Source organism: Brassica napus, chromosome A10 (genome assembly GCF_020379485.1).
Source record: "Brassica napus cultivar Da-Ae chromosome A10, Da-Ae, whole genome shotgun sequence".
Classification (NCBI taxonomy): domain Eukaryota; kingdom Viridiplantae; phylum Streptophyta; class Magnoliopsida; order Brassicales; family Brassicaceae; genus Brassica; species Brassica napus.
Window position 1 is genome coordinate 14,501,363 of NC_063443.1, and position 27,822 is coordinate 14,529,184.

Consider the following 27,822-nt stretch of genomic DNA (forward strand, 5'->3'; position numbering starts at 1 on the left):
TTAAAACGATTGTAGATTGATCTTTTGAAAATTTCACATTGAAAATTTTGTGATCAATTATTTAAAATTGTTGTTAATTATAACAAGTTCCATTGATCATAAAATCATATGAGTATGAAGCCTCATTTAGTAGATATTCAAATTAAAAATATGTATTTTAATAACATTTAAATTAATTTATATACCATATAAAATAAATGAATATTTTGATTTTGATTTTTTTTGAAATATGCATAATATTTGAATTGAAAAAAAAATCAGATATTTTTATAATTTTTTTTGATCAAATCATTAAAATATATTTTACATATAATTTGTTATTATTTAAAATAATTTTTTAAAAATATTTATTTTAAAAGTATTTCACTCTGCGAAGGATGCAGATTATTTCCTAGTATTATATATATGTCTACCCTCTGAAAAGGTCTGCACCACCCTCAGCTCTGTCTCCTTATGGAAGAAGTGAAGAGAGATCAGAAAAGCTACTTAAATTTTTCAAAATTGCTACCCTCTCAATGGGGTGATCACTTTCTCAATATCTCCATTGCTGATTCAGTGAGTCCATTTATATATATATACTCGGACAAAGCATATATATATATATACATGCATGTATTATTCCTTAAATGGTATATCTTTGACTTGTATTGACTTTCAGGATTTTGATGTGCTTGCAAGAGAGATGGAAGTACTAACGCCTAAATTAAGAAAAAACATATTCACGTTTTCTTCCAGAGACAAAGACGCAATGAAAAGGAGCATTCTTTCGATTCATATTTTGGACAGTCTTGGCCTCGCTTATATTTTTGAGAAGGAGATCGTGGAGACCCTAAAACATGCTTTCGAGAAGATAGATGAACTGATCACAGATGAAAATGATCTGTACACAGTCTCCATCATGTTTCGGGTTTTTAGAATATATGGTCATAATATGTTGTCTGGTAAGTAATTTTTTTTTTTTGACAAAAACTGGTAAGTAATATCTTAATGAGTTACGTATGTGTACGTTATATATTGAATAATATATATTTTTTCCATGTAGATGTTTTCGATAGATTCAAAAGAAACGACGGTAAATTTAAAGAAAGTTTAATGGAAGATGTCCAGGGCATGCTAAGCTTCTACGAAGCAGCGCACTTCAGGACAACGACAGATCATATCCTGGATGAAGCGTTGAGCTTTACATTGGACTATTTGGAGTCACTAGCTACAGATAGCAAAGCGATCCCACCACATATTTTAAAGCATATACAAAATGCTCTTTACATACCGCAGCATCAGAACGTCCAAGTTCTGGTTGCAAGAGAGTATCTTTCGTTCTATGAACAAGAAGAGGACAACGATGAGACACTACTCAAGCTAGCCAAGCTCAATTTCAAGTTCTTGCAACTTCACTACATTCAAGAATTAAAAATTATCACCACGTGTGTGAATGAATAAATTTTCTTATGAGATAGATGTAGGAGTATTATATATATATAATTTTTGTTCTATATTTGCAGGTGGTGGAGGGAACTAGACCATACAAAGAACCTCCCACCCGGTTTCAGAGAACGAACATTCGAGTGTTGGTTTGTGGGATCGATGATGTATTTTGAGCCACAATTTTCACTTGGGAGAATTATGTCGGCCAAGTTTTTTTTATTGTTCACCTTTTTAGACGATGTTTGCGATACTTATGGTTCAATTCCTGAAGTTGAAAGCGTGGTTAACTGTTTGGAAAGGTATCTATATATATACACCTAAGAAACATCTATTTGGTTTCATCAGAAACACTGACAACCATTGTGAATTGTCATTTGAACAGATGGGATCCTGAGTACATGGAAAATCTTCATGGTCACATGAAGACTGCCTTCAAATTTGTGATGTCTGTTTACAAGGAGTTTGAAGAAATATTGAAGTCACAAGGAAGATCATTTGCGTTGGAGAAGATGATAGAAGAGGTGATTAACTACTTACAACACCTTAGTTAATCTTAAATGCCCAAACAAATTTCTTTTTTTAAAAAGCCCAAATTTACATATATTTAGTGGTAATGAAGTTGTGTATGATGTTTAAATCTTTGGTATAAGCAGTTCAAGATAGTCGCGAGAACAAACCTTGACCTTATCAAATGGGCAAGAGCAGGTCAAATCCCTAACTTTGATGAGTATGTAGAGGCTGGTGGGGCTGAGGCTGGTTCGTATGCAACCATAGCGTGTTCTATTATGGGACTTGGAGAGATCGGTAAAAAAGAAGATTTTGAGTGGCTACTATCTAGACCAAAGTCTGTCCGATATCTAGCAAGGAAGGCACGTCTCTTGGATGATATTACGGATTTTGAGGTACACATTATAATTAGAAAGGTTTAGGTTAATCAATGATTTCGTTTTGTTACCTAAATGGCTCATTGTATTATCAGGAGGATATGAATAAAGGGTACACTGCAAATGCGCTTAACTATTACATGAAACAACATGGAGTCACGAAAAAAGAGGCAAGTAGGGAATTTCATAAGATGATTGGAGATATCAACAAGCTTGTAAACGAAGAGTGCTTAAAGACAACCAACATTTCACGTCCCATTCTTATGCAAGTCGTCAATTTTGGACGCATGGTGAATATTCTCTATACGTCGGATGATCTCTACAATCACCGTGAAGGAAAACTAAAGGATTATCTCACTGCTTTGCTTGTCGATCCGATACATCTTTAGTTAAGAGTTTGATAGTATATCCGTTTGGTTTTCTACTTTGTGATTGTGATGTTTGTGGTGGTTGATTTTGACGTCATGTCTTTGATGAAATGTTGCCTATTCTGAGGAAACCGAGCAAAACCGTATCCAATAAAATTAGTTGCAAATGACTGAACACAAGGATTTAGCCTTTTAGGCTTATAATTAGAATTTCATGTTGCATTTTGGAATAACCAATAGTTTACGGCAAGAACTTCATTACCATCAAATGAAAAACCATCAATGATTGAATTCCGTTAGACTCGTCGTCACCATCCACTTCTGAATCTGTCAATTACCTTTTTTAAATGGTTTAACTAAACTAAAATTTTTGTGTTTCCAAATCCATTGGAAAAAACACACAAAACAATTAAAATTTTTGTCAAATTTAAATTAAATTGGCAATCATACAAATCAAATGACCAGAAACAAAACAAATAAAAAAAAAACAGAAAAAATATCTTTTTTTTCTCTTTTGACGGCTAGCGTTTTTGTCCACGAAGCCCGGAATAGAGTCCTCTTATGAAGTGGTTGGAGTTTGCCAAGTTATCGCCACCTTTTTCATGTCAAACAACTTGCGATAGAAACATAAAAAGCTTTATTCAAAACTTTTTAAGTATATCAACCATCTTCTAACTTTTCTGTTTATCATATCTTTTGTGTAGAATGCATATGAAAAATGCCTACCAATACTATTCTTAAAAAACAGGTAATAACTTATTAGTCTTTATCATAGACCCATTTTAACCAACAAATCTCTCAATCTCGTATCAACGGTTTTCCAAATTTTTGGATCAGAGATATTTTCTTATGTTGTTCTTTTTCCTCTTCACCTTGGTTTTCAGTCTTATCTTGATGAACCTCTTAACATTCATTGAACTTCAAGCTCATAGCAGTATTGTCAAGCTCGTAACAATGACAAAAACATGATAATTACATTTGTCATTTTTTTTTTTAAAAGATAAATTCGTTACATACCTTGTGACGGGTAGGATGTAAACGAAGACAAGGAAGAAGATTAAAGTAATACTAATTCATGTAGCCAAATTCCTTTTACAAAAAAAAAAAAAATCATGTAGCCAAATGGAAAAAGGAACAACTATTTGAATACGAAAAACTGTATTGGTTATTAATTACAAAAAGTATTTTATCACTAAACTAAACACTACAAGAAAACAGGGGGATTCTGATGGCCGAAATCGTCAGAAATTCGTCGGAATAGACCGATCCTGACGAATTTCTGACGAACCAATCCGTCGGTATAATTTCGTCGGAAAAAAAAGATTCGTCGGAATTTCGTCAGACCTTCCGACGACTTTCTGACGAATACCGAGAAACGTCATTCTGACGAACTTCCGACGATATTCCGATGCGGACACACGAGACCAGAGTTCATTGGAAAAACTATATACCGAAGGAGCACGTTCCTCGGACTATACCGACGAACCGAGTCCTCGGAAAATACCGACGGACTATGGTTCGTCGGAATTTTCCGAGGAACCTTCTCCGTCGGTATTTTCCGACGACTTCGTTCGTCGGTATATTCCGACGCCCTCAATTCGTCGGAATATATCAATTTTAAATACGAATTAATTTTGCATTTTTATATATTTTTTTATATTAAAAATTAATTAATAAATAAATAAAATCTGAAATTTAAAACTAATAATATTATAGAATTTAAATTCATACAAACCGAAATATAAAAAAAAACATTCAGAAAGTTAAAAATTCATACAAACCGAAATAGAAAAAAAACATTCAGAAAGTTTTAAAAAGCAGAAAAAACTAAGAACTCGAAGACATCAAACGATCTAGCTTCTGCATTATCTCGGCGCTGAACTTCTTCTGGAGCGGGAATATATGCGGGAACCGAGTTTTGTTCATGAGACGATCCCGATGCACGGGAACTGCTCACCAAACTACGTCGAAGACGGGCTGCAGGGCGGGGTACATCCTCAGACCTAAAAAAAAAATTAATACATCAAAAATCTTTTCAAATCATTTCTATTTTTAATGTTTTCATTTATATATTTACAAAAGGTTTTATAAACGTTTTAAAAAAAACTATTAAACCTTTTATTATACATAGTTTATTACAGGAAACTTATAAAAAATTATAAAAATTTTAAAATTTTTTATTATACATGATTTATATATATATATATGTATACAAAATTATAAATTTTTTATAAATATAGAAAAATGTTGTTAAATATTTTTAAAAATTTTAAAAAACATTTTATTATACATAGTTTATTACTGGAAACTTGAAAAACGTTTTTAAAAATAAAAAAACGTTTTAAAAATAGTAAAACGTTTTGAATTTTAACAAACACACAAAATAATTCCAAGAAAAACTAAAACAACAATCCAAACAACAATCCTAACTTATATATCCTAAACTATCCATTCAATCCTAAAATTTTCAATCAAACAACCTAAAATCCGAGATCTAACTTCCAAAACCCTAAAAAAATGAGATAAAACAAGGTTGGGATGATTCTTACATGATTTGGGGTTTGGGGAAGAGATATGAGGGTGAGAAGAGGATTCCCCGGTGATAGGAGCTCGAGAATGGTCGGAATCGCCGTGAAAGGGAGAGAAATCGCGGAGAGGATTGAGAGAGAGGCGGAGGCGGAAATAACGAAGAAGGAAGAAGAAGGGTAATTATATTTAATGTTTCCGACGGACACAGGTTCGTCAGTATTCCGTCGGGATAATTAAATATATACCAATTGGCGGTTCGCGAAAATTTTCACGCGGTTTGGTTTTCCCGGGTAAATTGAAATTCCGACGGAATTGGTGTCCGTCAGTAGATTCCGACGGAATACTGACGACTTTTTCTGACCGAATTCCGACGACTTAGTGTTTAGGGGTTGATTACAAGTTTCTAAATGCAAAATCCAAATCTTTGATAATATATATAGTATTTGCATAAAGATTTAACAATAAAAATGTTTTTATAACACGATTTTACACAACAACATTTTTTGTAGTGTAAGATTAGATGAATATGATTGTATAAGTATATGAGTGTTAAGATGAGATGTTATGAAAACAATGATATGCATACATAAATATTTTAATGAGTTGTTATATTTGAACGGTTGTGATCTAATACTATACTAAACACTTATTATGTGTTATTTTCATAGTTTTGGCATCTAAATTTATAGATTTTTATGTTTAAAATTTTTTAGAAACGCATGTCCTCGGTAATTCGTCGGAATATACCGACGACATTCCGACGAACTTGTATAGTTCGTCGGAATATCGTCGGTAAATTCTGACGAATTACCGAGGACATTTCCAAACTTCAATGGAACCCTTTGTCGTCGCTATGTCGTCGGTATTTTGCGAGGGATTTCCGACGGAAACATGGTTCGTCGGAAATTCGTCAGAAAATTCCGACGGAATACCGACGACGGTAACATTTGTAGTGTAAGATTAGATGAATATGATTGTATAAGTATATGAGTGTTAAGATGAGATGTTATGAAAACAATGATATGCATACATAAATATTTTAATGAGTTGTTATATTTGAACGGTTGTGATCTAATACTATACTAAACACTTATTATGTGTTATTTTCATAGTTTTGGCATCTAAATTTATAGATTTTTATGTTTGAAATTTTTTAGAAACACATGTCCTCGGTAATTCGTCGGAATATACCGACGACATTCCGACGAACTTGTGTAGTTCGTTGGAATATCGTCGGTCAATTCTGACGAATTACCGAGGACATTTCCAAACTTCAATGGAACCCTTTGTCGTCGCTATGTCGTCGGTATTTTGCGAGGGATTTCCGACGGAAACATGGTTCGTCGGAAATTCGTCAGAAAATTCCGACGGAATACCGACGACGGTAACATTTATATCTCTCAATCGGAATGTCGTCGGAAGTTCGTCGGTATATTCCGACGAATTTTCGACGACTACAACGGTTATATGTTTTATCAGAATGTCGTCGAAAAGTCGTCGGAATATTCCGACGAGCCATTTTTCCTCTGAAATTCGTCGGAAATGGCCGACGGAATTCCGACGACTTCAAATTTTTTGTTTTCGTCAGAAATTGGTCGGAAATCCGTCACAAACGTCTGACGAATTTTAATCCGTCGGAACCTCCGTCGGAATTCGGCGTGTTTTCTTGTAGTGAAACTGTATTGATTTGCTTAGTTTTTTAAACCAAACTAAAAAAACACTATAACATTAAAAATTAATTGAAGATTTTTTTTTCCGATTCGAATATAGCTGAGGATTTTTATCACTAAAATCTCTATCATTTGTAACTGTTAATTTTTCATTACGTATCAAATGTTTCTTTTTAACTAAGAACACATTGACTTAGACTAAGTGACTCTAATTGACAGTGGAACGACGATAGTCCAAGTACATAAAAATGGGACCGCAAAGCCAGTTAAAGAATGTTTGGCTATGAATAATGCATGTTTCAAGTAAAAAAAGTTCGACTAGAAATCGTTTGGGATTCTACGAAAAAGTCGGGTCTGCCAGAACCAGTTAAAAAAGTATTGTAGAGAATGAGTTACGCCATTTGACGGTGCTCTTTGAATAAAGCCAAATAGAAAAACCGTCGTTAAGGCTTTGAATGTTACGAACCGCTCCGCCTTGCACCGCAGTTAACAGTAACAACAATCGCTGCATATATTATATATCTATACATTTTTATAACTGTTAAAACCGTACCGCAGTTAAACCGCTTGTCCCGCACCGCTCAAACCGCAGTTACCATTCGGAGCTAAGTGTCTGACTTGGTGAAGAAGCTTGAGAAATTATATACTCCCTCTGTTTCATAATAGTTGATGTTTTAGAAAATGTTTGTTGTTTCAAAATAGACGAAGTTGTGATATATTTATATTATTTTTAACTTAATTGAAAACTATGTAATCAATTAGATTTTATAGTCATTGTTTTAATTGGTTGAATGATTTTTAAATTATATTTATAAAGTTATTTTTTGGAAAAAAAATATATTTCTTAATTTTTGTGCAATGAATCAAAACATCATGTATTAAAAAACATAGGGAGTATAATTTGTTGCTCAAAAAAAAAGGGGAGTATAATTTATAAGGATCCATTGAGGATGTTCAGTGGTCAACTTGTTCTACAATAATTTCTTTAAATGGTTCCCACACACCTGGCCTTCTTTCATATAATCCTGTAATGATTGCTAATCAAATTTTCCTTTTTGGAATCCTCAATATCTGATAGCAGAATTTCCTTAATTGGCTTTATGGTCTTGTTCTTTCTGTATTTTTCTAGATTTTCTTTAGGCTTCAAATGTTACGAACCGTTCCGCTCCGCACCGCAGTTAACAGTAACAAAAATCTCTACATATATCATATATCTATACGTTTTTATAACTGTTAAAACCCTACCGCAGTTAAACCGCTTGTTCTGCACCGCTCAAACCGCAGTTACCATTCGGAGCTTTAATCTTTTAAAAATCATTGCATGATGAAAATACACATCAATATAAAAAAACACATCCTTATACACTTTAATAATAATAACCTTTTTTTAAACTGATGTAACTTTTAAGATCAAAATACACATCTTTAAATATTTATTTTGGATTCTAAAAAGATATATTCTTAGGGCATCTTTAGTGGTGAATTCTTCCCACATTTCTCAACAAAAAAAATATATTAAAAAGTTAAAAGTATGAGAGAAGGTAAATTTAAAGAGAAACATATTTTTAGGAAGAAACTTTCAAAAACGGCTGAAGGTTCGTTCTACAGGTGTTTCAATATAAATGGTGTTATCGGATTTTAAACATTTAACTAGATTTTGGTCCGCACTTAGAAAACGCAGGTTTGTTTTTTTCATTTATTGATTGAAAACTGATTTACAAACTACCAGTATTTCTGTTTTGAATCATACCAATTGAGTTTTAGGTTTTTATCATTTTTTTTTTCTCTGCAAAATGTGGTATTTCTTTCGACATATGGTAGTCGTTCTATAATAATGTTTGAGTATTAAGAATTGTTTTCATATTCGATCTAGATTCGTGGTTGAACCGGTAGACTCATTACATTGTATATATTCTGGTCCGGATGTAATGAAAACTTCGTTAATTAAAAATCCAATAGAACCCGGTAAAAATCCAAAAAATCGTTATTAACCCGCAATCTGATACCATTGATCCGATAAAAGCACAAATATATGATAATATTGATTAAGTTACGCATATTTTTTTTAATACTGCATAAATTTGTGATTCTGTAAACTTTGATGAGATTTTCATTATGTTGTCCAAATACTAAATGATAATATAAAAAAACTTATTGATATGACAATATTAGTTTATTTTTGTTATTAATGACCTATTATAAGTTTGTATTTTTTATTTTATATTTAAAAGTTGCTTTTAAGATAATTTTTAAAATATTCTTAATCTCTCATAATTGCCATATCAATATTATGTACAAAATGACATAACAAAAATAAATATATATATATATATATAGTTTTTTTGTATATACTCATTTTTTGATCGTTAAATAATATTATATACGAAAAAATGATATTCAAATATGTATATGAAATGGTGTACGATATCATGTTTTGGTTTTTATTGAAAATCTGCATAATATTCGAATGGTCTATTTTGAATACTGATACATAAATTTAAGAAAATAATATTATTTTTGGTTCATAATATATGTATGTCTTATATTTATACTTAGAATATTTATATTAAATTTAAAATTAGCATATCTTATCAATATACATATATGCCCATTATATATATATATCAATTTAGGTTTATGTGTAGGTCCAAAACCAAAACACTTAACTTTCATAAATGAATTATATTAATATCTTGTAAAAGTAAGAGTACTTTTGGCAAAACTACGATTTTCATTAAGGGTATAATTTGGAATGATCCTAATTTAATGGTATTGATTTTAATTCAAAAAAAAATTGTGTTAAAAATACTATTATGATATTGTCTAGAGACTGAGGTTGAGAAAGTACCCGGTGCTGATGCTCTTAGAATCTTAAAACACATTCCTACATATTTTAAAAACTTTTTATACTCATTGCATGATGAAAATATACATTTCTAGATATATTCTTTAATATTTAACATTTTTAAACTAATTCAGTTTTTAAGATGAAAAGATACAATTTTCATTTTAAAAGTTGAGTGTTTTCATTAAAAACTGAAATATATTAGTTTTAGAAGTTGTGTTTTTTTCATTATAATAGTTGTATCTTTTAAATAAAAACTGGACTTTATTAATTTTAAAAATAGTGTTTTTTATTATAAAAAAATCATTTAAAATAGTTAAAATATCCAAATACTAGTCTCTCCCTCCAACTGTTACAAGACAGTTTTCCTCTGGATTTTTCGGTTCCATTTTAATTTAACTTTTGTTTCTACACATTTGTATCTCTTGCCGTGCGAGGATTTTTAGGGGCTCAAGGCGAATTTTAAAATAAAATTTTACAATATATAATAAAACATATTTTTTAATTTGTAATTTAAAAGTAAAGGTTAAAATGATAAATAGAAAACTGGTATTTTTAGAGAAAGTTAAAATAATGTTTGGTATTTAGAAAGATAAAAATAATCATTTAAATACAATGATAAAATAATAAAAATAAAAGTAATAATAAAAAATATTGAATAAAAATAATGGTAGATCAAGTATATAACATTTTGTCGTTTAAAAAAATGATGATAGATAAAAAAAATATGGATGTTAAAACGTATTATTTATTTTTACTATAAACTATTTCATCAAACTATCATAATATATAAATTAAAATACAAATAGCTAACTTTTGGTAAGGAAAAAATTGGATTATAATAAGTAACAAAAGCAAAACGAAAATCAGAACTGTGAGTTATACCATGTCAATTCTTCAATTAATTCTTTGCATTTTAGTTATAACACATCTTGAAATTTATCTATTAATAATAGGAATCCTGATTAATTCCAAAGGTTGTGAATCCCACTATATTGAAAGGTTGTGTCTTTTGAAAAAGATGTATAAAGGGTTGTATCTTTTCTAAAACTTCTATGTTGTAAAGTTGTGTCTTCTCTAAAAATTGTCTAAAAGTTGTGACTATTCATAAGTATATTTTAAAAAGTGAAAAGTTGTGACTATTGGGATAATGCGACCATTCAGATTGAAGAGTTGTGACTATTCAAATAGATTTTAAAAATCCAAAGGTTTTGTGTTTTCATAAAAAACTAAAATCTATTAGTTTAAGAGTTGTATCTTTTCGTTATAAAAGTTGTGTATTTTCATAAAAAATAAACCAATTTTAAGTGAAGAGTCACGAAATGTTTTACCTCTTCTTGCAACCCTTTCCTTTGAAGAGTCTCTTTTTCAAACAACATACTTTTTCAAGATCTTATATATTGAAATTTTTACAGCATAAATTTTTACTTATTTTTTTTTCTCTTTTCATATAGCTGTTATTCCTTCTCTGCGTCTATATGCTTCACCCATCTAATTTTCTATTTTTGAAAATTGGAATCAATACGGTGAGTTTTATAACTCGTTCTTTTAAGGCTTTTCGAGAATTAGAGAAATGAAGAAAATGTATTTGGCGGCTTCGGTTGCTTGTCACTTCTCCATGTTTTCATCTCTCGAATGCACTACGTAACGTCCTTCTTCTTCTCTCTTCAGTCGAACTCAGAGCCTCATTATTGACCTGTAGATATATAATTGTAATCCATACGGTGATTTTTTACTGGGGTTTTTAATGCTTTGAGAAGTAGAGAAAGAAAGAAGAGATTATGGAGCATCTTACCCTGTGATGAACATAGTGCCTCCGGTTGCTCGTCGCTCCTCCAAGTCTCCATCTCTCGAATCCATTACGTAACTCCAATAAGACCAATAATGGTGGCTTTCGATGGCACGCCTTTCCTGTGGTAGTGGTGTCTGGTGACGACAATGGTGGCACTTCCTTTAACCCCATCAAAGCCGGAGATGAAGATAGGGAACGAGAGAGTGATCATCAGAATGGGATAACAATGGCATCTTGGTACTTTTCACGATCGAATAATGGGGTCTGGCATTTAAGAGGAAATGTATATATGTTTAGTTGAATATTGTAGGCACAATTTCTAATTGTGTTATGAATTTTGAACACTGGATGGAGATCATGTACACGTTTACGCAGATAATCTCTCATATTAACCATGGCAGTGTTGAAAAGAGAAAATTTAGTAACTGACAACAAATACCCCAGACAAAAATAGAGATGATAGTAGTTATGAGAAGCGAAATTAACCATAGTTTTTTTCGATAAAAAAACAAAATTACCATAGGAAAAAAACTCTTACGTAGAACAGAAGAAAAGAAGAAGAAGAGACACCAATTAACATAGAGAAAAAATAAAATATCGGAAGACAGAGGAATACATTTTTATATTTGTCTATGACTCGACAAATTATTTACATAAACATAACAATGCTTTTCTAAATGATTGAATACCCCCAAAAATTTGTAAGAGTCTCAATTTCTTAAATTTTATCTCTACACAAGTCGTCTATATTTAATCTGTCAACATCCTTTCATAAAATTAAAATAGACTCTTTGTAAAAGACCATGCTTAAATTGTAAAAAGTGTGATAATAATTATTTTAATAATATGACTACTTATTTCGAACTAATATTTCTGTAAAAGATGTATTAACAATTTATCATAAATTACTAATATGAAAACATATCTATATATAATAGCAAAAAAAATGCTGAATTTTTTTTGACACGTATTTAGAATGATGAGACACATTTTAACTAATTAAAAGTTATTAAGTAGCATTGCATTTAGAAAAATGAAAAGACACAACTTACAGCCTAAGAAAACACATCCCTAAAATTTCAACTACTTTATGTCAATGAAGTACAGCCCCATCGGTTTTAGATTAGCACTAAGAACTCAACAAGAAAGTCCAAATGAATAGAGTTTTTTTATATTTTCCTATTTTAATATACTTCCTCACTATATTTTAAAAATTAATAAATTCCAAAAAAATTAAGGACTACGATTAAAAATCCAACAACTTTGGTGCAAGCAAGAGATGCCTTTTTATATTGAGTTTTAAGAGATTGTGTGAAAAATATAAGCATGCGTTTTTATCATAATTTTTATAAATTTTTAAAAATTTATCTTTTTGTGAAATTATATTGAGTTTTTTTTTATTTTTTAAAAAACTGCATAAGTTTATAAAGAATTCTCAAAATGTCTCAGGATATATATTTTATCCTAAAATTGGCATAAAGTGTTAATGAGTTATCTTTTAGTTCATTTTTATATCTATTTTATATGCATTTAAAAAATAAATTGGCTAAAAATATTTAGATAATCTAATTTTGGATAAGTTAGTTATTTTATAATATTATATATGTATAAACCATTGGAACTTTTAGAGATGATATTCTTTAGAGATGAATTATTACAACTATGATAAATCTTTGAAACTATTCATAGTGGTAAACTTTAGAATAATAAAATATGATTTATTTGTTTTTATAAAATGAGTTCCCGTGCGATACCGCACGGATTCTTTACCTAGTTAGAATAAAAGCATTCATCAAAAACAAAATTCAAATTCAGAATCATGTGAAAATCTACCTAAAACTATTCATTTAGCTCTATAAAATAATTTTATGAAATTAGGGGCCATGAAAATTATACATTTTGCGGGGGGCTTAGGCAGAAGCCTTATCAAAACTATGGTAAGCACGCCTCTAAACAAAACCAGTGAAAAGTTTGATGATCGTACCTCTTTCACAATTATCTTTCACACTTGTCACTGTAACTTCCTTCGTAACTATAGTATCGATAATCATTGATTTGGTGATAGTCAAGTTATTTGTTTTAACCTTCGTCCAATCCCTAAAATGATTATGTTTCTCCATTATGACCACTCAAACGACAGCATCCATCATTGTTATTCCTTCTCTGTCGCTCATGAGTTCAGTAGGTAGAAAAATAAGAGTTGTGTACGAGTTAATGGACGTCATTTGTCTGTTCATATATATGGAAGGGCTTTTTTTCTGGGATTAAAAGACACCAATTAGTTGATTTTTTTAATACAAATGTTGATTTTGAAATTCTTTCAATTTCTTTATTGACTAATCTGTAATTTCCAAAATCTTTACTTGACTGATCGAAGACCTTTAATAAAATACTACACACAACATCTTCGGGTAGTTCTATAATTATAAAAGTTTATTTTCAAAATTCTTGGACTAAAAGAAGGATTTATAAACACTAGGGGTGAAAGACACCACTGTTCGAAGTGAAAAATCATGTATTTCTAACGTGTGACAACTATAAGATTATAGAAGAATAACTATTTATTATTAATTTCCTAAATTGTTGTAGACCCTTCCTAAAGTGATAATATGTATCATATGAACCAATGCAATTCTTACGATGAAAAGACACTAAGGTAAAAATGTACATACTGATATATTTTGACAATTTATTTTAAACCAATGCAACTCTTAAGATGAAACTAATTCACGAAAATTTCTTTTTAGAAAAGACACACAAAACAATTAAAAATTCTGTCAAATTTAAAATAAATTGGCAATCATACAAATCAAATGACCAGAAACAAAACAAATTAAAAAAACAGAAAAAAAGTCTAGCCCTTTTTTCAAAAAAAAAAAACTCTTAAGATGAAAAGACACAATGTTAAAAATGAAAAGTTATATTTTAAATTACATTTGACAAGTTATTTTAAACTAATGCAATTTTTAAGATTAAAAGATAAATTGTAAAAATGAAAAGATACATACTTCTACATTTTGACATTTTTTTAAACCAATAGAACTCTTAAGATGAAAACACATAACCTTGCAACATTAATTGAGATTACTATTATTAATAGATTAAACACTGAAAACATAATATTATGAAATTTAGTTTGATGAAAATTGAGATAACTGAAAGTTGGAAACTAATCATACTTGAGATTTATCTTTTTAAAAGTGGCACTATCAATTTGAAAGAAAAAAAATTGAGAGGAGTTCTTTTTAAAGGCCTCCTTCCGGGGGGACCCGAAGTCCGCTACTGGATATAGCGTTTGTCCCGGGCAAGATGCCTATTATTTATCAAAATCTATGTAATAAAATTTTGAGATGTAATTTCTATTTTTTATATTAATTATACATCAATATTAAAGTTATTAACTAGTTGGTATTTTGTTTGAGACTCACAGAGTCTCAGATAAACAATATATTCCTTTCGTTTCCAAAAGATCCATATCCTAGAAAAAAAAGTCTAGTTCAAAAAGATGCATTTTTTACATTTTTAATGCATAAATTAATTGTAAATTGTAAATTGTAAACTTCAAAAAAACATAATTGTGGTTATTAAAATTCTATTGATTTAAAATTGTGAGAAATAGTTAATTATAGAAAATAATGTTTTGGTAACTAAAATCTGATATGTTTTATTAATAAGTGTGAAAATTCTAAAACATACATTTTTTCTTGAAACAGATGGAGTATTACAAATTGTAAACTCGTAAAAAAAAAATTTTAAAAATATATTTTTTACTTTTTTAATTCATAAATTAATTGTAAATTATAAACTTCAAAAATATAATTGGTTTTATTAAAATTCTATTGATTAAAAATTGTGAAAAATAGTTAATTGCGAAAAATAATGTATTGATGATATATTTTCTTAATAAATGCGAAAATCTTAAAACATACATTTTTTTCATCAAACAGAGGAAGTATCACACAAGGAAACTACAAACTACACATCGTTCTACGAAGAACTTGACATAGCCTAGCATTTTCTTGGTCCAAAACCAACCTACATTGCGAAACGTAGAGAAGCAAACGATACAACAAACACTATACAAACAAATGATGTGATCTAAACCATTTGCAAAACCAAACGATGAACACACTCTCCCCTCTCCTCCTCTTTCTCTTTATTACCAAAGACAAAATGAAGAAACATCACATAAACACAGAAGATTTGGAGACGAACAAGGACTTGTTTCTTCACATGAAGAAGCTCGGAAAACATTTACACCTCAGGTTATTTCCAATGCCTTATCCAGCTTCAGGCTTTTGGTTCTTGGAACTCGCTCTTGTCAGTGTCTGTGCTGTTCCTAGGAGGATCTGACTCTCTTGTTGGTCCATTCTCACTCTTTCGTCTTCTTCTATCCTAAAATTCCCAAAGTCGTTAGAGCTTTTAGCAACCAAAAGATCTACCAGACTGATAAAAATAAGAAGCAGTTTTCGAAGCTGTGATCTTTTCCTTTGTTCATACCTCTCTAGGAATTGGGTACTCCTCTGATTCAAGCATACGTGCAACTTGGCTCATCCTTGGTCGTTTCTCAGACATGGGATCAACACATCTCAAAGCAGTCAAGAGTGTTCTTTTCAATGCACTGGTAGATGGTTTTGTGTTGAGGTTTGGGTCAATCACTTCTTCTGATCGTCTCTGTTGGACCATCATCTTCAGCCATTCCACCAAATGTACCTACAAAAAGTGAGCAGAGTTGACGTGTGTGTCTGAAGGCTTCTTTTAACAAACTTAAGGGATTATATACCTCAGGTGGTGGGCGAGCATAGTCTACAGGATATCTACCAGTTATAGCTTCCAATAGTACAACACCAAAGCTATAGACATCACTTTTCTCATTCAGAAGACCAGAGTTGGCATACTCTGGAGCTACATACCTGAAAAGTAAAAAAGAAACAAGTTAACGTCTTCACATTTATTAAGTGAAAAGTGTACTGAGAGAGAGAGAGAGAGAGAGGCCACCACAACTACTTACCCAAAGGTACCCATAACTCTAGTAGTTATAAAACTTTTATCAGCACCAAGCAGCTTGGCAAGTCCAAAGTCAGAAATTTTAGAATTGAATTTGTCATCAATCAGAATGTTGCTCGACTTTATGTCTCTGTGCACCACTTTTGGCTCAATCGCCTCGTGAAGGTAAGCAAGCCTGCATCACACCACCTCCATAGCCTCAAATAAAGAAGATAAACAAACAAAAATAAAGAGGAAAGTCTATAACCATAACAAGCCTTACGCTTTGGCAGTTCCAATAAGAATCTTTAACCGTGCCTCCCAAGTTAGATACTCATGGTTTTGATTGTCTCCACGTAGCCATTGCTCCAAGTTCCCATTGTTAACATACTCATACACCAGCATCCTAATTAAAGTGTCACCACATCCACTGTTCAGTGAAGTTCAAAAAGTAATCATTTAACAGCAGAACATACACATACCTCTGCGTTCCTTCCATGCAATATCCAAGAAGACGGACCAAGTTTTTGTGGCGAACATGACCTATAGCTTCAACCTCTACTCTGAAGTCCTTATCAGCTTGCCCTCTAAAACACACAACAAAAACAACACCATTAGACCAAAAACAAAATTCAGGAAATTAAAATCTTGAAATCTTGATTCCACTTACAGATTGTTGAGCAACTTTTTAACCGCAACAGGAGAACCATTAACAAGGTTCCCACGGTACACAACACCATACCCACCATCACCGATTATATTATCCCTCGAGAACTGGTTCGTAGCCATCTGAAGATCTCTGAGAGTGAACCAATGTCCCCATCCTAAATGAGAAAACTCAGGAAGACCAGACAAAGGAGAAGGAGCAGTCAAAGGATTAGCAGAAGAGACGCTTGATCCATCTTTCTTCTCCAAGTGATTAAACGAGCCTGACCTGCTGCTATCACCATTCTCTGAATCTGCTACTACTATCCCTTTTTCAGGCTCTTTGTGCCCAAACTTCTCACTAATGGAAGGATATCCATTGCCACCAGTACCATTGCTTGAAGAAACCTCGTCGACTCTAATCTCTTTAATCTCTTCAGAGACAGTAGGAGGAAGCTGGTGGCTTACAGGGAGTTGATTAGAAGAAGAAGATCTAGAGTTTTTCCTTCTGAAAGTAAGATATAGTGATATAGCTAACACTAAAACGAATATTGCAGAGAGAACAATCACTATGATCTCCCAAAGCTCCAAACCACTGTACTTCCTAGATAATGCATCGTTTAAACCAGACCCCATCTTCCTTGTTCAACCTGAAAAGACAAAAGAATCTACAACTCAAGACACTTCAAAATCTAAAGAAATATTTTCTAGACCTGCAACTTCAGAGGTTATACCGAAACATGGGAGGGACCATAAGAGATTATAGAGTTCAAATTGGAAAGGAAGAGGCAAAAAGACAAGATGTTGAACAGATGACTAGAGAAAAATCAGATTCATACAAACCAAGCATTGTGCCTAAAGTGGCTAAGTCCCAAAAAAAAGTTGACAGCTGCCAGATTTTTCAGTTTTCAGACCAGACGCCAGCTAAACATTAAGCTGGAGAGAAAACTACATATGTGAAAGATTAACATTCAGCAACTTATCTAGAATAAATCTCGCTACCGACAAATAGAAACTTATCAGAAAGTCAGCAAAGCATTCCGTAGCATTGTCTGATAAAGACGAGTAAACAGATCAAAGAAGACCAAAGCAAAAGTCTAGAAGCTGAAAACTCAGAGAAGTTACAATTACAAAACAAAGAGTGAGAGAACCGAACCTGATTCAGAGCGTCATTGAAGGAAAAAGGTTAGATCTCAAGCAGCATTGACTAGAAAGTTCCTTGCTTTGGATCTTTGTAAGGAGAGATCTCTAACCTTACAGACAAGAAGACCCAGGCAGTGAAAAGAAGAAACAAGAAAAGAAGTTCGGAGACCAGAGATGTCAGTGGGAAAGATTGAAGCTTTACCCTTGTAGTAGTAGTTAGCTGTGTTCCAGAGAAAATAGATAAACAGTAAATGAAAAAGATAATTTTTATCCAATTATTTATTTATTTATTGTGGCTTTTATTTAGCTTTGCGCAATAAAAGGTGACGACGACCGACGAAAACGAACACAGGTGAAGAACTTTTTGGATTTGTGACAAATGACATGTAGAGAGACTTTAACTCTTGCTCAAAAGTTATCTTCGTAGAATGTCAAAACTAAATCTAATTTTACTGACTCGTTGACAAACTAATCTGAACTCTTTTTTGGTCTTAAAACTTGTTGAAACCAGGGTGTCTTTGGGGTTTGTCTGATTATGAATAAATGTGATATTTATGACATTTGTTATTATTATCAATGTAGAGAAAACGTCTGATGCTTTGCTTTCTCTCCACACTGTAATTATGCAAGTAAATTATCTCGCTTAAGTATATTAGGATAAATAGTAAAGACAAAAAGGAAGAATGAATCAGTGAAAGTAAACAAAGCAAAGCTACATTTATAACGAAACATACACATATTAATCCATGTGGTATTATATAATTATTACTTTTTTGGTAAACATTATATAATTATTACTTCATTAAGCTGGTACCTATATTAAAGTATTATCATAATAAATAATTTTAACATACGGATTAATATAACCAAATTTATAAAGGTTCCAGCTGGAAAATAAAGTGAGAATAATGCACAGTCTAATTCGGCGGCTCGATTCGTGTTGTTGAAGAACTTTTTAAAATAATAATCTCCATGACAAATTAATGACAATGACATTTAAGTTTTCTTAAATGTGATAATTGAGTGCTTCAAATAACGTGGAATAGTTAAGTTGAATCCAATATTACTAGTTGGATTTGGATTAATTACTCCCTGCATCAAATTAATGGTCTACGTTATAAATACTACAATACGTTCCATTTCTAAAGTCAGTACAATCATTAAATTTTTGTATTTATTTCAGGAGTACTACGTCTGATACAAAAAAGGAGTTTTTGAGAATATACATTGTGTATTACATACGATACGACAAACCAGCCCGCACTATGATAAAACTTCTAAGCAATTATTGTTCTTTGGATAAGCAAACAAAACATGAGAATTAAAAGAAAAAAAAATCAGTAATGCAAGCCTGATGTGTATAACAAACATGCAAATTCTATAGTCTGTTCAGTAATTGATACTGTACTTTCATAATAAATGTTTATTGTTTCAAGATGATTGATTGATCATTTGTATGGATTTCTTAACAATTGATTTTATTGGGCTGGTATTTGAATTATATGTAAATACATGGGCTTTTATAGAAAACGTTTAAAGAAAGGGATAATATATGTAAATGAGGGAAAAAGACACGAAAAACAAAAACAAAATAAAAGGAGGCCAAAGCCACCACCACACCACTGAACAGAACTTCCCTCTATAACACGCAAACTCAGCTTCAACGCCTCTCTCTTTTTTTTCTCTCTCCTCGCCGTGAAGTCTGCGGAGGAGAATCTATCTGATCTCTCAATATTCCGATCTGTAATAAGTGATCGTTAGATAGATAGTTAGTGTGGGGGAGTTTCCTCAAATCTGAGTCTCCAACACTTGAAGAAATCAAACTCGTTTGTTTCTCATCTGATTCAATCTTTATACGACGATGTTTTGTGATTGCTTCTACTGGAACCAAGAAAATTCCGAGTTGGAACTGGACTCGTCCGAGTCAAAGCCTTTCTCGCTTCCGTCTCCTCTTCCTCGATGGCCACAAGGTAATAAACAATAATCCTTTATTGGAAATTGCAAATTTTTAACTTTAGTTTGCAGAATTTTTCTTTATCAAACTACTTTACCTTTTAAAGCTCATATTTTTTTTTATCATTTGGATATCTTGGTTGGCTTTTTAATCTTTTAAATTCAAATCAATCAAACAATGGCAAGTGTTGTGCTCCTTAAGTAATTTAGTTGAGTTATTATATAACAAAAAAACATTTACTGTATCAATGCCTGAGTTAGCTTTTGTTAATCAGATAGTTGATTTTGATTAGTGATAATACCTCATCAAGATGTGTTTTATGGCTTAATTTAGTTTTGAACTTTACTTTGCTTGAATATTCAAACATCGGTACCTCTTGTCATTTGACTTTTTCTTTGGTCGTCAATGTCATTGAACTAAAAACATTAATGGTAATGAAGAAAAATGCTGTAGACTTTTTAGGCTAAATTAAAAATCAAAAAATGGTTTGCTAGAAGGTAGGTTTATGTGACTTTCAATAATGAAATCAATAATGTATGACCACTGAAAACGACTTTTATTGTTTATTAATGTAGCACAATGAAGATGCTTATGGTATATTATTCTATATCATAATTTATACATGTTTTGACTCTTTAATTATGAATGCCACGAGGTCCCAACAAACCCCCCTTGGATAATGTTGAGTAATTGTTGATAATGATATTTTGCCAACTCAGTTATCGTTTTAAAATTCACCAACTTGCTTAGTATTTTTATGTTGAGTCTTTGTCTATAACCTCTGTTACTCTTTGTTTCAGGCACAGGTTTTGCTACTGGAAAGATAAACCTCGGAGAGATCCAAGTGGTGAAAGTCACCGAGTTCGATAGAGTTTGGAAATGTAGCAAGACACGTGGCGGTAAATCGAGATGTGCCTCTTTTTACAAACCTGTGGGGATACCAGAAGGTTTCCATTGCCTTGGCCATTACTGTCAGCAAAACAACCAGCCATTGAGAGGCTTTGTTCTTGCAGCTCAAGCTAACGATCCCGACCATCATGCGGATCGCCCTGCGCTGAAGAAACCAGTGAACTATACTTTAGTCTGGAATTCAGATTCAGACTGCTACTTCTGGTTGCCTAATCCTCCCGTTGGCTACAAAGCCGTGGGAGTTATCGTCACAGACGATGCAGAGGAGCCTGACACTGAAGAAGTTAGATGCGTAAGAGAGGATCTCACAGAGACTTGCGAAACACGCGAGAGGATTCTCGGCGTAGGGTCCTTTAACGTGTGGAGCACGGAACCATGCTCCAGAGGGATTTGGTCACGAGGTGTGGCGGTTGGGTCATTCTTTTGCTCTACTAACGATAACAAAGCCGACATGAACATTTCCTGTCTGAAAAACCTCGACCCTAGCTTACAAGCGATGCCTAATCTCGACCAGGTCCACGCGCTTATCCAGCATTACGGACCAACGGTCTACTTCCACCCTGAAGAGACTTACTTACCTTCCTCCGTCCCATGGTTCTTTAAAAACGGTGCTTTGTTATACCGGTTCGGTACACCGGAAGGAGAACCGATTAACTCAACCGGTTCGAACTTGCCATCAGGTGGAAAAAACGACGGGAGCTACTGGATTGATCTCCCTCAAGAAGACGAGGAAGTCGCAAACAATCTCAAGAAGGGAAACATAGAGAGCTCAGAGCTTTACGTCCACGTGAAGCCAGCGCTCGGTGGGATCTTCACCGACGTTGTCATGTGGATCTTCTGCCCCTTTAACGGTCCCGCCACGCTTAAGATCGGTCTTCTCACCGTCCCCATGAACCGTATAGGAGAACACGTTGGTGACTGGGAGCATTTCACGTTCCGGATAAGCAACTTCAACGGCGAGCTTACTCAGATGTTCTTCTCGCAGCACAGCGGTGGCGGGTGGGTTGATGTGTCTGATCTTGAGTTTGTCAAAGGAAGCAACAAGCCCGTTGTGTACTCGTCCAAACACGGACACGCGAGTTTCCCTCACCCGGGGATGTATCTCCAAGGCTCGTCCAAGCTTGGGATTGGAGTGAGGAACGATGTTGGGAAGAGTGAGTTTGTTGTGGATTCTAGTGAGAGGTATAGAGTCGTGGCGGCTGAGTATTTAGGGGAAGGAGTGGTTTCGGAGCCGTGCTGGCTGCAGTACATGAGAGAGTGGGGACCAACTATAGTGTATGATTCTGCAGCTGAGATTGATAAGATTATTAATCTTTTGCCTTTGATTGTGAGGTTCTCTATTGAGAATCTGTTTCCTATTGCGCTTTATGGAGAGGAAGGTCCTACGGGACCGAAGGAGAAGGATAACTGGGAGGGAGATGAGATGTGTTGAAAGAAAGGTTTTGGCTGAGCTTAATATGGATCTGCGAAAACAGAGCTCCTCTGTTTACGTGAAGTGTGTTGTGTAATATTGTGTAGATGTGATAATGTAAAGTCTTCTTATTTGGACATTGGTTTAGCCATTTTAGTTACCACGAGATATTATATCACGGAAAATCATTTAGTAATATTATAAAAAAAAACTTAAAATAATGGTTCACATTAACTTTTAGTTTTTTTTTTTGCTTTTGTATATTCCCTTTCCCCTAATATTTGAAGGTTATCATAATTAAACTCAAATTAACGAAAAGGAAATAGTAATTTACATTAAACTTTGGTAAATTTTGGTAAATTTATATAAAAAAGAAAGAAGAAGGTTAGGGCTCTCTCTCTCTTGCTCTTAAAAGAATAAGCTTTTTGGTTCTTAAGCTTTTTGGTTCTTCCTCGTCTCCCTCTGGCTTCGTCTTTCGATTTTGAAGGTACGGATAGGTTAGTATGAAAACGTTTTCTAGAGATTTGATAAGTAGTTTGCCAGATGAGCTTCTTGGCAAAATCCTGTCTTTGGTTCCGACAAAAGAGGCTGCTTCTACATCGATCCTGTCCAAGAGGTGGAAGAATCTGCTGTGTCTTGTAGACAGCCTTTGTTTTGATGATTCGATGGTTATGTATCCCACCAAGGAAGGAGTCGCAACATGTGGTGCAGCACATCGCTTCTTAGATTTCGTGGACAAGACTTTTGCTCTGTTAAACAATTCTCCTATCATCAAAAAATTATCTCTGTCTCGCGGACATGTATATGGCAGTCGCTGTCAGGCAACGTGTAAGCATGATCATGTGAAACTTTGTTTGGACCGTTGCATTTGGACTGCTATGGAGCGGGGTTTATTGGAACTACACTTGCACGCTGACACTTGTTGTGGTATTCATATAATGCAAGAGTTGTTTACGTGCAAGACATTGGTTAAGCTCACACTATCCGGTAACCATCTTATTCAAGTCCTTGAGCGTGTTTTTCTTCCAGCGCTCAAATCACTTTCTATGTTATCATTTCCAGCCATTGATCATCCGGACTATTGTCGGCTCATAGATGGCTGCCCTGTGCTAGAAGACTTGTTCATAAGTGATGCTGATCCTTTGAAACCGTCATATTGTGGTGAGCATGTGGAAAGCGAAACTATCAAGCGTCTTGTGGTTTTTGTCAATCTTCCAAAAGCTTATCACCCCGAAGGAACTTATTTGAGAGCACCCAATCTTGTGCAACTGGACTATTCTTGTTATGTATCCGAGAATCATTGGTTTGATGATTTGGATTCGCTTGTCCAAGTCAGGCTGGATCTCAGGTTATGGGAGTCAACTTATGATTATGATTACGATGATGAGGATGATGATGAGGCTGCTGCTGATGATGATGATGATTCCTTTCATGATAAACATAAGGTAGCTATAATTGGTGATGTTTCACACCTAGTTGCGGGTATACGCAATATTACAACCCTTCACTTGTCTCCTGATTCTCTTGAGGTCAGTTTTTTTTTCTTTTTCTTCTAATCTTCTGTTTTTCTATTGTATCTTGGTTTGTTGATGATTAGCTTATTATACCAGGCTTTTCATTTCTGCTGTGAATCCATGCCAATGTTCAACAACCTCCTTAATTTATCGATCGAGAGTGACAAGGAAAAAGGTTGGCAAGTAATGCCACTTCTGCTCAATAGTTGTCCAAATCTACACACTTTAGTCATCAAGGTAATTATCAGTTTTCTCTTTTTGTTTGTTTGTTTGTTTCTAGTGTGGGTTGCCCATCAATACACGTAACAAATTGGTCTCTGGTTTCAGGGTCTTGTGCACAGAATAACAAATAGATGCGGAGATGCATGTGCTTGCATCCCTAAGAAGCAGAGGAAGATTTTGGAGGAGGAGAAGACAATAAGTTGTTTATGGACATGTCAAGTGAAGGTGCTAGAGATTTCAGAGTATGGAGGTTCTTTTGAAGAGCTGAACCAGATGATGCATTTCTTAGGTAAGTTGAAATGTCTTGAAACTGTTAAAGTTGGTGTTAACTCGGACAAAGACGACCAGATTGAGTTCTTGCGAGCTAATCTACTGACTCTCCCCAAAGCTTCATCAAAGTGTAACATCCAATTCAGCTGAGAGCTTTTTCTTTCTAGGCTATATATGCCAATATTTAGATGCAACTTAAATCGTGTATGGGGTTATTATCATTTAAATATCATTGAAGTTGGTTACAATTTGTTTCATTTCAGAAGATATGTGTGTGACTTGTCCTAATGCTAGTCACACTCTAGGAACCATGAACAACAATCACATATAAAATGGTAATCATTCTTTAGATTGGCTAACCTTGTTAAAGTAAACAAAGACTCTTTAACACTAGTTTTGGTTAATGGTAACAGTAAATCCAAAGCACCAATTTTCAATTTTCAGTAAACATCTTTCCAGATAGGGACAAAACCAATATTTGAACGTCAGCTAGTCTAAGTTTTGCTTCTTCTTTTTTTTTTAATTCCACAAATATCATAATTTCTGCAGAGAATCTGCAAAGCTTACCATCTATAGCTTCTTCCTTATAATATTCTAACTTTTAGCTTGCAGTTGAGTCCGCATTCCCTCATACTTATTTGCGTGTCTTTGTTCCTCTTGTGATCTAAATGGTGCGAAGAATGTTCTTTCCTACTTCTCTACCCTGGATTAATGAATTCTACTCGCTATGTAGACTAGAGATGATTAATCTGTTTTCATGATTGAATGTTTTTCTTCATCCAGTTTGAATCTCTGTCTCTTTATCCTATAACAACAAACGAAATGGCTAATGCACTACGCTACAGCTACCTAAGAGGTCCAGGAGGTCGGTTGCAGCATAAACTGCTCGGATTTCTTGTTGAAAGGTTATAATGAAGATATTAAGTGTCATGAAGAAGACACAACACCGAGACAAGAGGGGATTAGCATATGATGCAGATGCAGATGCAGCGGAGCTCTAACCTTAAAAAATGGAAATGGTCACGTTGCTATCGATGTTAACCCAATACATAATTCGCAGTCAGGACATGTTCATTCTTCCAAGTGCAGCCATAGCCTTAGCAGTAAGCCAAAGAGTGATAGTGTTCCTCTGTCTCTCTTTATGTCAGCGCTTAGGAGCTTCTCAAGCAGTGTAGGTTTCCTCGTCGTCACGGAAGATTCTTGAGATGAATCTTTGTCTTGGAACTTCCATTTTTTTTATTGAACTTGTCTTTTCCACCATACTTTCTCTTATTATCCTTGTTTTGGAACTGTCCATTGTTGTCTCCATTAACTTGTTCAATGGCATTGGACAAATAATGTGGAGGAACTTCTGCTACTTCAACACCTAATTATGTTTTATGTATTTTATGACTTTAATTAATGAGACTGACATTAGAAGCTGTTATATAAGTCCATAATTAAATGATTACCAGAGTCACAGACGATTCACATTAACACTTCTATCGTATATATAGGTATCGACAATGCGAAAGTACGTATAACTCTTTTTTTGTTTTTTGAAACACAAGTACGTATAATTCTGTCAAGCAAAATATTCGATCAAGGTCAATACTACGTCGCTTTTAGCCAAAGTCAAATAATGACTTGGCTCTGAGCACATCATTCATTGTGTTGCATCGTATGGGAACACTCCCTTGGGGCACCTCGTGCCGTTCACGTGCCACATTTGCCATGCACTTTCCAATACATTGGCTGCTTCTTTAACATCATCGGTTCTCTCCTTTCCCATCATCTGCGGCATTCTCGTCGGTGCTCTCTGCATTATTTATCATAATGAAGTTCTCATTAAAAAGATAGCTTTACTACACTGATAAACCATATTACAAAAAGCAATATACTTATATAACTTATCACATCAAATTCATTAACATCATTTTAAATCGGATTTCACCTAAAAAAGAAAGGTGTTAAATTATTCCATATAATCTCATGTTTTTTTTTGACTAAACATATAATCTTATGTTAAAATTAATATAAATTTGGTAATTGTTAGAATTCAGGAATATATATATGTTTGAGCTTGCTACCGTATTTAGCATTTTAAATTAAAAATACAAATGAATAAATGTTTGTTTAATACTACACATATCACCTCGGCTACTACCTTCACTACAGCTCTGAAAGAGTCAAAAAGGACTACTACCCTACCACCGACAGGACTGGCTGAGGGACCCCTGTTTCCCTGGATTTGTTGGACAATTTGGACTACTAGGAATCAGCTAATCTTTGAAAACAGAGTCTTCTCACCATTAGAAACACTTACCAAAGCAATATGCTTGGCGCGCGAATGGCAGGAGGCTCAGGTTCATGGAAAGGTGCAGGACTCAACTACCCCGGCGCCGAACCGGAGAATCAACGCAACCAACACCTTTGCTGGAGTCTCGGTGTATACTGATGCATCATGGAAAGAAGGATCAAACAATGCGGGGCTCGGCTGGATCTTTACGGACCACCTAGGAAGCATCATTATAAAAGAAAGCAAACTGGAGGAGTTCCTATCGTCCCCTCTCATGGCGGAGAGCCTAGCAATACGAGAAGCGTTGCTTCAAGCCCGCCGGCAGGGCTACTCCACTTTGACAGTGTTCTTGGACGCTCAGACGTTAGTCAGAGCCATCAACGACGGAAAACCTCTGAAAGAGCTGTTTGGAATCATCCATGATATCCTACAACTGTCTCTTGAGTTCTCTGTTATTTCCTTTGTTTACATTTCTCGCTTGAACAATACAGCTGCAGATGCCCTTGCTAAAGGTGCTCTAATAGCTTCTTCATCTACTCAGCTTCCAGTGTAATTCATTTGCTTTTAATTTAATGAAGTAGTCGTTCAAAAAAAAAATACTACACATAAGTTTGGAGAGCTACAGATGCCTATATACAAATATTTAATTGAACAAAGAAAGTTTTTTTTTTTAAAGGAACAAAGAAAGGCTGAATGGTGGTCAGAATTACCTGAATCTTGTGATGCTTTAAGAGTGGATGATCCAAAGCTGGCTGCTTTCTTTTTGGTACACAATCTATTACATCACCATCTGGACTCTGTGAATTATTATTTTATAACAACAAAAGGGTAAAATATTTCACGTATAAATTATACAAACCAACAAATGCATTTGAGTGTGTTAAAAATACATATACATTTCAAACCAGGATGGTGAAGACAGGAGTCTTGTTGATCTTGTTTAAGTGCGTTTGGATCCTCTCAGCTCTCAAGCTACT

General features: G+C 33.7%; 5 protein-coding genes across 7 annotated transcripts; 4 read left to right on the forward strand and 1 right to left on the reverse strand.

Moving 5' to 3' along the window:
* Window positions 1–436: 436 nt before the first annotated feature.
* Window positions 437–2,899, forward strand: LOC125579243 (alpha-barbatene synthase-like). Its single transcript, XM_048743168.1, has 7 exons — window positions 437–555; window positions 659–941; window positions 1,043–1,424; window positions 1,503–1,724; window positions 1,808–1,946; window positions 2,079–2,327; window positions 2,405–2,899. Exons 1-7 carry the CDS (start codon window positions 454–456, stop codon window positions 2,696–2,698), a joined length of 1,671 nt encoding a protein of 556 aa, XP_048599125.1. The 5' UTR covers window positions 437–453; the 3' UTR covers window positions 2,699–2,899.
* Window positions 2,900–15,427: 12,528 nt separating this feature from the next.
* LOC106387792 (probable receptor-like protein kinase At5g18500) lies at window positions 15,428–18,554 on the reverse strand. 2 transcript variants are annotated; one of them, XM_013827715.3, is made up of 8 exons: window positions 18,301–18,554; window positions 17,170–17,794; window positions 16,982–17,086; window positions 16,783–16,905; window positions 16,525–16,695; window positions 16,297–16,426; window positions 16,014–16,226; window positions 15,428–15,908 (listed from the first exon to the last, which is right to left on the reverse strand). In XM_013827715.3, exons 2-8 carry the CDS (start codon window positions 17,778–17,780, stop codon window positions 15,804–15,806), a joined length of 1,458 nt encoding a protein of 485 aa, XP_013683169.2. In that variant the 5' UTR covers window positions 17,781–17,794; window positions 18,301–18,554; the 3' UTR covers window positions 15,428–15,803. The 2 variants fall into 2 exon arrangements, with proteins under 2 accessions (XP_013683169.2, XP_013683170.2); XM_013827716.3 differs by lacking the exon at window positions 18,301–18,554 and adding an exon at window positions 17,879–18,116.
* Window positions 18,555–19,872: 1,318 nt separating this feature from the next.
* Window positions 19,873–22,795, forward strand: BNAA10G16440D. The gene is made up of 2 exons (XM_013827714.3): window positions 19,873–20,257; window positions 21,042–22,795. Exons 1-2 carry the CDS (start codon window positions 20,149–20,151, stop codon window positions 22,580–22,582), a joined length of 1,650 nt encoding a protein of 549 aa, XP_013683168.2. The 5' UTR covers window positions 19,873–20,148; the 3' UTR covers window positions 22,583–22,795.
* Window positions 22,796–23,014: 219 nt separating this feature from the next.
* Window positions 23,015–26,365, forward strand: LOC125579244 (F-box/LRR-repeat protein At1g48400-like). Of its 2 annotated transcripts, XM_048743171.1 has the most exons (4): window positions 23,015–23,548; window positions 23,624–24,090; window positions 24,172–24,312; window positions 24,403–26,365. In XM_048743171.1, exons 1-4 carry the CDS (start codon window positions 23,065–23,067, stop codon window positions 24,715–24,717), a joined length of 1,407 nt encoding a protein of 468 aa, XP_048599128.1. In that variant the 5' UTR covers window positions 23,015–23,064; the 3' UTR covers window positions 24,718–26,365. The 2 variants fall into 2 exon arrangements, with proteins under 2 accessions (XP_048599128.1, XP_048599127.1); XM_048743170.1 differs by having other exon boundaries at window positions 23,015–24,090.
* LOC111201257 lies at window positions 25,390–27,398 on the forward strand. Its single transcript, XM_022692900.2, has 2 exons — window positions 25,390–25,472; window positions 26,846–27,398. Exons 1-2 carry the CDS (start codon window positions 25,390–25,392, stop codon window positions 27,396–27,398), a joined length of 636 nt encoding a protein of 211 aa, XP_022548621.1.
* Window positions 27,399–27,822: the final 424 nt, after the last annotated feature.

Coding starts and splice junctions, on each gene's coding strand:
- LOC125579243 (XM_048743168.1), top strand. CDS start 454: ATGGAAGAAGTGAAGAGAGATCAGAAAAGCTACTTAAATTTTTCAAAA. Junction 556..658: donor ATATCTCCATTGCTGATTCA/GTGAGTCCATTT, acceptor ATTGACTTTCAG/GATTTTGATGTGCTTGCAAG. Junction 1,425..1,502: donor GAATTAAAAATTATCACCAC/GTGTGTGAATGA, acceptor CTATATTTGCAG/GTGGTGGAGGGAACTAGACC.
- LOC106387792 (XM_013827715.3), bottom strand. CDS start 17,780: ATGGGGTCTGGTTTAAACGATGCATTATCTAGGAAGTACAGTGGTTTG. Junction 17,087..17,169: donor AAAAAGTTGCTCAACAATCT/GTAAGTGGAATC, acceptor TGTGTGTTTTAG/AGGGCAAGCTGATAAGGACT. Junction 16,227..16,296: donor ATGCTCGCCCACCACCTGAG/GTATATAATCCC, acceptor CACTTTTTGTAG/GTACATTTGGTGGAATGGCT.
- BNAA10G16440D (XM_013827714.3), top strand. CDS start 20,149: ATGTTTTGTGATTGCTTCTACTGGAACCAAGAAAATTCCGAGTTGGAA. Junction 20,258..21,041: donor TCTTCCTCGATGGCCACAAG/GTAATAAACAAT, acceptor TCTTTGTTTCAG/GCACAGGTTTTGCTACTGGA.
- LOC125579244 (XM_048743170.1), top strand. CDS start 23,065: ATGAAAACGTTTTCTAGAGATTTGATAAGTAGTTTGCCAGATGAGCTT. Junction 24,091..24,171: donor TGTCTCCTGATTCTCTTGAG/GTCAGTTTTTTT, acceptor TTATTATACCAG/GCTTTTCATTTCTGCTGTGA. Junction 24,313..24,402: donor TACACACTTTAGTCATCAAG/GTAATTATCAGT, acceptor CTCTGGTTTCAG/GGTCTTGTGCACAGAATAAC.
- LOC111201257 (XM_022692900.2), top strand. CDS start 25,390: ATGGCTAATGCACTACGCTACAGCTACCTAAGAGGTCCAGGAGGTCGG. Junction 25,473..26,845: donor CTCGGATTTCTTGTTGAAAG/GTTATAATGAAG, acceptor CTTTGAAAACAG/AGTCTTCTCACCATTAGAAA.